The sequence below is a fragment of the Echiichthys vipera genome, assembly GCF_963691815.1.
Source record: "Echiichthys vipera genome assembly, chromosome: 16".
Lineage (NCBI taxonomy): Eukaryota > Metazoa > Chordata > Actinopteri > Perciformes > Trachinidae > Echiichthys > Echiichthys vipera.
The window spans coordinates 18,606,287-18,617,168 of record NC_139841.1 but is presented as its reverse complement, the minus strand read 5'-3'; the positions used below and the strand labels follow the sequence as shown (position 1 = coordinate 18,617,168).

Here is a 10,882-nt window from a genome sequence, read left to right as displayed (position 1 = left end):
CCTCAACCATAGGGCTGGTGGGGTCAGTAAATGGTAAAAGATGAGTGTGAAAATGATTTGAATTGTCTGTGGTGGCCTTCATATTCACCAGATTTTAACTCAATCATATGGAAATGTATGGACAGAGACCATCATCAGAACCCAAAATGATGCTGCTGCAACACCTTATACAGAGACACTATATTAGTTTCCCTTTAACTTCTTACTCATCTGTGTATGCACTGTTTCTTTAAGGCAGTTCAAACAAAATATTTTGTTTGTCCAGTTGTAGAAAAGAAGTGTGATGATTATGTTGTTCACACAATGGCAAAGTCATCCTGTCATCATTTTGCAGGCTGTGTTATTGAAGTTTGTTTTTGTTAAACCTGTTGTGTGATCTGTTTTGCATAATACAGCTCCTGGTGCATAACAACATCAAAACTACATAGAGAAAAAAAGTAAAGATTATTAAATATAAAAAGGAAAAATGAACAATAACTTAAATATGTCAAAATATGTGTACAATATATAAAATAAAGGACCAATAGACTAAACTCTGTCAAAACAGTGTGATCCATAACAGCTGCGTGGGTTACATTTGCTGGGTTCAACATGACCGTGTCTTACAGTTTATGGTTAAACAAATAAAGACTCCAGGTGGAGGTGGGGGTATTATTATGCTTGCTTTTCAGTAAAAAGCCGCCAGCAACACTGAATAACTGTGTCAAGCCTCTGGACGGGATCAGTATACGTGGCATACAGCGGTTGCAGAGCCATGTAGGGGGGCTCTGTCTGCTCTCGTCAAATCGCGGGGCATTGTGGGGCGGAGGCGGCCTTTCTCTGCGTCCAGGCGAATCGGGGAGATCTTCAAGTAAATAACGTTAACGGAGGGGAGGAGCAGTCCTAGCGCAGTCTGCGAAAAAAACCTCAACATATCAAAAAATTGTGTTGCGCCGGGCTTAAATTATTAGTAAAACTATAATATTACACAAATATGGGGCAGGAGGATCTCATGAATACAGCCGAAGACGTGGCGGACCAGGTAACTGCAATTTTTCTAGCACGACATAGCCGCTGTTAGCATGTTAGCTGCTAACTAGTTGAGTCTGAGAATGAGGGCTCTTGAGTGTTTCCTCCAACGCTGTGACGCCTTTAATTATTGTCACTACGAGTCTAATAGAAGCTAACGGACATAACTAACATGACATTGGAGCTAATTAACTCGAGTTTTTATTGTTTTTATGACAAACGGCGGTCATGTGTCTCCAGATGGATTAGCTAGCAGTATTAATTCACACCAACAAAGTGAAACTGCCATATGTTTGAAGGCAAAGTTAACAAGCATAAATATGTAATTGGCTACATAGTCATGTACTTATTGTCTCTAAATCTAGCTGGTTTATTAACAGTGTCTCAGTCAGATAGTGCCAGACAACAGTTGTGAAATCACTCCGCTTCACTCCAAGTTATTGGCAAACACTAATCATCAGTGATATTGTGTTTTAAGCACCCTGATTGCTTGGCATTGCTGCTGGCTTAGGGTTACAGAGAGAAGCATTTGGTTTTCTTAAATTTAGCATCTGCATGACAGAGCCTGACAGAGCTGCCCCACCACACAGCTCACCTAAAACCTTCACCTTACTATAGATGTTACAGCTGCCTCTTTGTCGATATGGTCCGTCTTTCTATGGGTTTTAGCTGTGCTGGTATGTCTACAAGCTGTGCACTGATCTGTTCGAGTTGAGATGAGTTGACAAGATCATATTTCAGGTCTCCCAGTGACCCATGTTCCTATGAGGCCCAGAGGTTTGAAAAGTTAACTGAGGCGTGTGTGCTGAGGTGTTATTGTGTGTTGGATTTATAGCCATGTGTATTTGCAGGACACGCCAGCCTTTTAATAATGCCAGTTACTTCCACGGAGGAGCACTGTTGAAACATAATCACCTGGCTGTCTGTTCTGTGTTTGTTTATGGCAGCTGTGCTGACTGAACTTTATCCTCATGTCAGAAACTGCACAACTTCCCTAATTTAATTACAATTGATTGATTTATACACTCTTCTCACGAGTGCTGTGTATTTGAAAATGAAACCTGAACTTTCTATCTTTGCTTTGTAAGAAACTTTGCTCATCCCATTCATTTTTAAGGGCACATCCCTCACTAAGGGGTCCTGACGTGACATGTTTCTTACACGTTACTCTACAAAATGGTCTATTTCTAGGCTGCTGCAGCGACCTGGCATTGGCTCCCAGTTCGTCCATTCATGTCCCACATAGCAGTCATAGTGGGAGTTGGTGTGCGCTGATAGGCTGCTGAGGTCTGACAGTGCTGATGTGGACTGCTGAATGGGCGGGGCATGGGGCAGTTCACTGCACCTCTTCTGTGTCACTACAACCTGAGGATCTGTCCATGAATTGTGTTTGATAGAAGATTGTAGGGTAGTTTCTTCTCTTGTTTTAGCAAACGCCAACTCCTAATAATACAATAAGCCATTTAGGGTTGTCACATAGCAGAACTTCCACCCTGTACTCTTTTTACACTTTTGAAACCAGTTACATGATTAGTTAGTATACTTTGCAGCTTTGTTATTGCTTGAATATCCAGCAGGAGTAATCTGGAGGGGTAGAACATACAGTAGTTGCCAGAGTTGGTGTCATACTGATATCATAAATAATCCATATTGATGTTTTAAATGGCAGCTCTGTAAGAAACTACCTGACTAGTCTTAAAATGAGTAAAAAGGAAGCAGAAAAACAAACAGAGCGGATCTCCAGTGTGTACTTGCTTCATGCATTACATTTACATAGAGATGCAAAGTGAAAACTTGCACCACAGGTAGCATGTCATATGCCATAGCTTCAGGTAATAATGGTGTACTCTTTCTCCTACTGTACAAGGGCCCACACTATTTGGCAATAGGACTTCCTTTTTTTGTTTTGTTTTACGCAAAGCTTCATTCATTCATTCATCTTCAACCGCTTGTCTCTGACATTGGGCGTGAGGCGTGAGGCAATTTAGTCATCAATTAACCTAACACCTGCATGTCTTAGCATGTCAACGCTTATTCTACATTAATTGACTGCTGTTTCACTATTCACTTAATCACATAATTATGTTTCTTGAGGCCTTCTTTACTTTAATTATTTGGACTCCAAGATCGGAGTAGCTGCCAGTCAGAATACTGTTTTTTATGAATCTTCAGGGGACTTTTGGTGAAATGCTGATTGAGTATTTTTGTTTGTCAGTTTTGCTTTGCTTTGTCAGCTAGCTCAGTAACACCTCTGATACCACATCCTTTGATTGGTTTTCATTGCATGTCAAGCCATCCTTTTTCTCAGAATCAGAATCAATCGTAAATCATTTCTCCTCTTCTTACCCTCTGTTTCCCAGTTCCTGCGGGTAACCAAACAGTACCTGCCCCACCTGGCGCGTCTTTGTCTCATCAGCACCTTCCTGGAAGACGGCATCCGCATGTGGTTCCAGTGGAACGAGCAGAGAGACTACATTGAGGCGACCTGGAGCTGTGGCTACTTCCTGGCTACGTGCTTTGTGCTGCTTAACCTCGTAGGACAGCTGGGTAAGAGATTGAGAGGCAGTGAACTGTCATGTTTCAGTCCAGACATGAGATGAGTCAACTCAGGTTTTACTGACATGTTTTTGTGGCGTTACTGAGTGGTGTGCGACACAAAATCTACCAACAATAATAAAGAGTAAGTCAATTTAGTAAGCAAAGGAGATATATTTTTTTTATGCTAGCAATATGAGCTGGAAAAGCTTGGATGCAGTTTTGAAGCAGTGACGCTAAAGGCATCAAAAAAATGTTAGACATCAGTAAATATGAATATTTGTGTAATTCTGAAACTGAAATTAATTAGGGCAAAGGGTTAAAAGGCATGGTCAATTTAAAGTGTGGTCGGTGCATGTAAGCCCCATTGTGTTAAGGTTGTGCAATAGATAGAAACACTTCACTTCTGGGTTGTAAACCATCTTGCTGATTAGAGAGGTCAGGGGAGACGGACAAGACTTACTGAAAGAAGCCAAAAGGCAGCCCACAAGTATTGTCATGTATGCGATTCAAGTGCATCCCTGAGCTCCTTGAACTTTGAAGCAGACAGGCTGTGAAAGCAGGCAGAATATGTTAAGGAGATGTCATGTTCAGTTCTTGTCATATAAGATTACAAAGCTACATAACAACCACAGCCTGATAGGTGAAGTAGGAAAATTTGCCCTCGCTGTTATATGGTGTCTGTTGAGACAAGCTGAAGCTGACAATCAGAGTTTGGCATAAATAATATGAATCTATTGACCTACCCTGCCACATTTGGCCCTGAGTCTCGTGGCAGATAAAGCAGCACCCACAACTAGGGCTGGGTTTTAAAACAATTAAAAATCAATCTTCATTCTTCTTCTTCTTCTTCATGTTCTGATATCCATTCATAAAATCCCAAGATCGATCTCTAAAGAGGATGTAGTGGGCTCAGTTTTAGAGCTAGTGAAGATATTGGTATCCTATCAAACTAGACAACCTAAGGGATCAATTGGTACCAACCATATGATGCTAGCATTTCAGGAAGGGGCCAAATAACGCCTCAAAGACAACAGGAAAACTGGCATGGCCATTTTCAGGATGTATGGCACATAGACGATCTCTGTCCCACACCCTCTGAAAGCACTCAATACTCACTGACTGTAAAGTTGTATTTCATTGTGTGACCGCTGTGGTGTGTTCATGTGCAGTAAAGTAAATTACATCAATGTAACTGCTTTGGGGTTAGTTCTTAATGTAAACACTAATATTTTTAATAATACACCAGGTTAGAGGGTTCCAATTTACAGCATTAGTTCTCTGTGAATATGTTTTTTTTTCTATATCGAAGCAAAATTGGTATTGTAACTGAAGTATCCCTAATCAAATCGATATTGAATTAAATTAATTTGGGACCTTGTGAATTTGAATCAATTCATGTCATCGGTCGCGATTCTCCTCCTTACCCACAGTGTGGCCTGAAATTATAATAAAACAAAACAATAAACTTGCTAGTACACTAGCATTCGTTGTTTACTCAAATTACATTTTTGATAATTATTGTGATACATTTTTTGTTATCTAGAGGATAAAATGAAATGATAGATGCTGTGCAACAGTGGAACTGGGCCAGGATTTATAAGGAGGAAGAAAGACAATTATCAAAAAAAAAAAGCAGAGGGAGACAAATGAGAAATACACAAGTCTGTAAGCAGAACTGCCTGGGCCATAACTATTTAAAACATGTTCAATTAAAAATATCTTTGAAATCATGTCTCCGAATCCACACAGCACAATGCCTAAGGAGGCAATAGCATGTTTGGATACAATTCTGAAACTTACACTACATTTACCATGGCATCAGCCTTTTTTTCATGAATGTTGGGGATTTGTTAAGGGAGAATTTAAAATAGTTGTTTGCGGTAAAACATTTTGACGGACCCCGTTTTTGACAAATGAAAAATCTGTCTGGATGGTTTGGAGGACGGTCTGGAGATGCACGTTTTGGTTTATTTTCATGCATGGTAAGGCAGATTTCATGGTAGGAAGAGGAACACAAGAACAGATGGTGTGTTGCAGACATATTGGCCATAACTTTCCTTTTCAATATCTTTGCTTAACAGGTGGTTGTGTCCTCATCCTCAGTAGAAATTTTGTACAATATGCCTGCTTTGGACTATTTGGCATCATAGCGCTACAGGTGAGAACGGTTGCATTATAATTACATGTCCACAAGCATTTTGTCTTCGTATCTGATCTTGAATGTCTTTTTTCCCACCAGACTGTTGCATACAGCATTTTATGGGACCTCAAATTTTTGATGAGGTAAGTCAGTGTCATCTCTGTATAGGTTTAGTTTGGTTATAAAGACACCTCTCCATAAATAACCATTCTTTAACCCCTCTCAGAAACCTGGCCCTCGGAGGTGGTCTGCTCCTGCTGCTCGCCGAGTCTCGTTCGGAAGGAAAGAGCATGTTTGCCGGGGTCCCCTCCATGGGAGAGAGTTCGCCAAAGCAGTACATGCAGCTGGGTGGTCGAGTACTGCTAGTGCTCATGTTCATGACTCTGCTGCACTTTGACTCCAACTTCTTCTCTGTGAGTAGTGACAACAATAACCCTCATTTAACATAAGCCTCTTTCATACAGCCTGCTCAAGGCAGGAACGTTGCGCTGTTATTTTGCCTTACCAGCAGAGCCTTGGTGGGACTGCACACTACTATACTACATTTTAGGAATGCAGTGGAAATATATTGCATAATGTCATGCTACTCCTAAAAAAAAAGTAACATATACTCAAATTACTGGCATGCATTTTGCAGTGTACCTCAACATTTAGTACATCACGTATCCACGATTGAATTTGCAGACTTGACACTTGCTTGTCACTAAGTAGTATACTGTAGAGTGCAAATCTTCATCAACCTACTTTAACTTTCTTCAACAGATCCTGCAGAACATGGTTGGAACTGCACTCATCATCCTGGTGGCCATCGGCTTCAAAACAAAGCTGGCGGCATTGACCCTCGTCGTGTGGCTTCTGGCCATCAACGTCTACTTCAACGCCTTCTGGACCGTCCCCGCCTACAAGCCCATGCACGACTTCCTCAAATACGACTTCTTCCAGACCACCTCGGTCATCGGAGGCTTGCTTTTGGTGGTGGCACTTGGACCTGGCGGAGTGTCCATGGATGAGAAAAAGAAAGAGTGGTAGGAATAGGGGGTTACGATTAGAGGATTGCACAGCACCACTAACTTCCCCCACCGACTGGGACACAAAGACCCTCCCTCTCCTCCAGTCCCCCCACCCCACCAGGGTACACTGTTTTTGGTTCTACCTTCTTCTTTTTTATTTGGCCAAATCCACAGACACCACCTCACTCATCTGTGGAAATTTGTTTCTATTTTTCTCCAAACTGCTGTTTTTAGTTGAATATATGTATATACATATATATATATATATAATGCCTTCTTGTATGTCCTCTTTTTTTTATGACTACAAGAATAATATAAGCCCTGTGTGTTTCAAAGTGCAAGGTAAACAACTCATGCATCATAAATGGAAGATTTATTTGTTTTGTGTGCAGAAGTAATGAAAATAATTTATTGTATTTTGTGGGTGTTATGCCATGAGTTATAATAGATTAATGTTCATATTTTCTGAATAAAAAGGGCAAATTGGATAGAGTGCAGCAGTTTGGTATCTCCCCCCCCCCCTCCCAATTTCTCTGCCGTTGGATTTTGGAGTGTCTGAGACTCACTCATATCGAACTTGGGCACTGATTTGACAGCCACTCGCCTTAACTCTCCAGGTTTCATCTCTCCTTTTTTTCTCTCGGACACCCTAGCCTTTCAATACATCTCACCTTCAATCTCAACGGACTCTTGTTCTTAGGGAGTTGTATCCGCGGGGGGGTTTAAGTGTACATTGTCTACAAAGTGGTGGATTGCAGTCGGGCTCGAATGAAACTTTCAACACAATTGTTAGCTCCAGGACTTGTTATTGGGCACTTTGTACTGTACATCATTGGCAAATGCCTAACTAGTGAACTGTATATGATCGGGGATAATAGGGGCTGGGTGGGAAGGTGGGGGCTCAACGTTTGTGAAACACCATATTTTGCGATTTAGAAAAGCAAAGAGGACTAAGTGGAGTCACTAGCCATCAGTGCATCAGAGCCTCAGTGTTTTTTGCCCTGTATAAGAAAAAATAAAAAAAATATTCAGTGTATTGATTTTCAGAAGTTTATATTGTATTTTTGATCATTTGTTTTTTGATTTTGGAAGTTCATGGCGAAGAAATAAAATTTCAAAGATATAAAGTCTGTCTCGGTCAAAGTTTTTAGCTCAAAGATGCAGAGAAGTGATTCATAGAAACTTGAGTCAGATGTGTCAAAAGCCAAACTCACCTGTTATCTTAGCAGACGGGTACCGAAAGGTGTAGTGGCAATCACTCCAGGGTGTCCTTTTTTAAGTTAAAGATCTGCTTGGAGTAAAACTTAATTAGAAGCACATGAAACTTGTCTGCTTTGTGTGTGATATATCATGGTTGTTTCATTTGATAATAATGAATACGGTGTACACATGATGATATTCAGTATGCACTAAAGTCTTGACTTCCATCACTTGCTCTAACATAAAAAGGCCTCAATATATGACCTTTGTAACACCACACGGATAAAAAGTAGCAAGTGGAAAATGATTGTGAGTCCTTTATATCATTTAATCTTAAGAAAGTATCCCCTTCCTTAGCCTTATTATTTTCTTTGGAACCTTGTCATTGACTTAGAAAACCTCCCATGTGTGCCATCCCCTTATTTTGTATTTTCTTTTTTTTAAATAAATATAACAGGAAAACTCTAAAATAAACTTTACATCCAGGATGAGGAAAAAAAGGGTTGGGTATGGGTGGGTCTCTCTCTCTCTCTCTCTCTCTCTCTCTCTCTCTCTCTCTCTCTCTCTCTCTCTCTCTCTCTCTCTCTCTCTCTCTCTGTCTGTATATGTATATACAGTATATATTGCCCTTATGTGATAGGACAGGAGTAGGGCAGGATATGGGGAGAGAAAGGGGACAGCATGCAGCAAAAGACTGTGGGCTGGAATCTAACCCCTGTTGCTGCAGTAAGGACTTAGCTTTCACTAAATGGGGCACGCACTCCACGAGGTGAGCTACATTGTGCTCCAGGGTTACTACATTTTACATTTAAAACAAACATATGATAAACTTTATATACTGTTAACAATTAAACCAAAGGTTTGCTGCAGTGATGGGGCTCCTGTCACATGTCAGATGCCTGAGTGTGTTACTTGTTCAACCAATTTCCCTTTTAAACTTCTCAGATGGTTTGATTGATGAAAGTTTTCAAAGCCAAAAGAGGTACAATGACTCAATATTTCACGAAAATAGCAAAGATTAGAGAAAAGTCCAACAAATTCAATATGAATTTGTGAAACAGAACCTTGTTTTTCTTCTTTCCCACCTTGGCTCAGATGTATCTTGTGGCCATTTGGAGGTGGCCCAAGTCCTATACTTAACTGTACTATGGTGGTACAAGTACTAAGTATATTTACTCAAGTACCGTACTTTGCACTTGCACTAGATACACTTTCAAAAGCCTCTTGGATCAGCTGGAAAATGTATTGTCACAAAGCTGAAAACAGGACTGGTTTTATGAGCTTACGTGGTTCTGACAGGACATAATCTGATCCATCGCTGTAGGTTAAACTACCCAACAGTACAGAGTTCAAATGAGTACAACCTCAAACATCTACACCTGTAAAATGCAACATACATACTTACATAAGTAAAGTTTTAAATGGAAGACTTATAGGATTGGAGTATTTACACTGTGTGGTATCATTACAACTTCCACCACTGCTTAAAGGCTACAGAGATTCAGTATTGCACTTACATAAGAGAAGAGACTGATTGAAATATTCATTCATACATTCATTCATCTTCAACCGCTTATCCCGGGGTCGGGGTCGCGGGGGGTGCTGGAGCCGATCCCAGCTGACATCGGGCGTGAGGCGGGGTACACCCTGGACAGGACGCCAGTCTATCGCAGGGCACATAGAGACGAACATAGACATACAACCATTCACACCTACGGGCAATTTAGAGTCTTCAATCAAGCTAACACATGCATGTATAGACATTCAAAATTGAAAGTTGAAACCAATATGTGGTTTTATGAAATATGTACAGGTTGCAAAATGTATTTAAATACACTCCGGTTACTCCAGTTTTACAATTGTCCCAGTGTACAGGAACAGTTGTAACATGTATAAAATATACATAATTAATCAATTACTGTTACTATGTATTCACTTTTGAAAATAATGATAAGAAACCTCAAAACAACAAAAAAAAACAATTTAAACCTATACCCAGCATGCAATCTAGTTTATTTAGGCCTTTAGAGTTAAAAATAATATAAAGTAAAAAATATAAATGAAAACCTTGGTTGAGAGACAGTTGTTACAAGGCACAACAACCCCTTTCAGCTCATGTGAACTAGCCTTTGTGCTAGTTTTTAGCTTACAAAGCAGTGATTCTGATACTAATAATTGTTTGGATTTCCATATATTTGAGCTCAGGACAGAATTCAAAAAATACATCTGATGGAAAAGTTACATTTTTATCCCATTTCAAATATGGCTCATTTCTGTAAGCAAGGAGACAATCTAACTGAGCATGTGCAGAGTCATTTTATTCACTATAGCTTGTGTTTTGATTGGAGAAGATAGTCAAGGGCTTTTACAACAATCCCTGGTCTCCCCTACTTGTACTTATTTACATTTCACCACTTCTATTATAGTAGTAGTTGGTCAAGCTCAGAAATCAGAAATCTTTACTGTCATTATTTATTAGGACAACGAAACAGAGGCAAGTATTACTCATAAAAATACAAAGAAAAGAAAGGCTGCATCTTATGAAGTAAATGAATAAAATAACATAAAAACCTACATTTATCTCACCTATAAGTGAATTGGAAATATAAAATAGCAAAATGGTAGAATAAAATATAAAACTCAAGATAAACATAAACACATATACGTTATGAGGTGTCCACTTACTTTTGCACATACAGTATATACAATAATAATAAAGTGTTTTTATTGAATTTTCTGTTGAAGCAACAAGTATCCCATTCATACAGACATAACTCAAGTCATACAGCAGTAACAAGACATACCATAGTAATATCAGACATACCCCGACGTTCTTGGGTAAAAAATAATTACATAAACAGGTTCGAAGATCAAATAAAAAAATAAATAAATGCACCTATATACAAAAGGTGCACAAACAAGTGGAGGCTGGGTGGGTTATTGTAAATTCAGTTCTTCTTAGAGAGGGAGGGGAGGTGGGTTTGTG

The 10,882-nt window shown here is 39.7% G+C and overlaps 1 protein-coding gene across 1 annotated transcript; it reads left to right on the top strand.

Annotated features, from left to right (window-relative positions):
- The first annotated feature begins 814 nt into the window (after positions 1 to 814).
- On the top strand, positions 815 to 7,810 carry surf4 (surfeit 4). Its single transcript, XM_083930268.1, has 6 exons — positions 815 to 1,021; positions 3,369 to 3,555; positions 5,628 to 5,704; positions 5,786 to 5,829; positions 5,913 to 6,099; positions 6,449 to 7,810. Exons 1-6 carry the CDS (start codon positions 974 to 976, stop codon positions 6,713 to 6,715), a joined length of 810 nt encoding a protein of 269 aa, XP_083786394.1. The 5' UTR covers positions 815 to 973; the 3' UTR covers positions 6,716 to 7,810.
- Positions 7,811 to 10,882: the final 3,072 nt, after the last annotated feature.

What these genes read in the sequence shown, in the direction of transcription:
- surf4 (XM_083930268.1), top strand. Translation starts at nt 974, where the DNA reads ATGGGGCAGGAGGATCTCATGAATACAGCCGAAGACGTGGCGGACCAG. An exon ending in CCGAAGACGTGGCGGACCAG is followed by an intron (nt 1,022 to 3,368) that starts GTAACTGCAATT and finishes TCTGTTTCCCAG; the next exon opens with TTCCTGCGGGTAACCAAACA. An exon ending in GACCTCAAATTTTTGATGAG is followed by an intron (nt 5,830 to 5,912) that starts GTAAGTCAGTGT and finishes AACCCCTCTCAG; the next exon opens with AAACCTGGCCCTCGGAGGTG.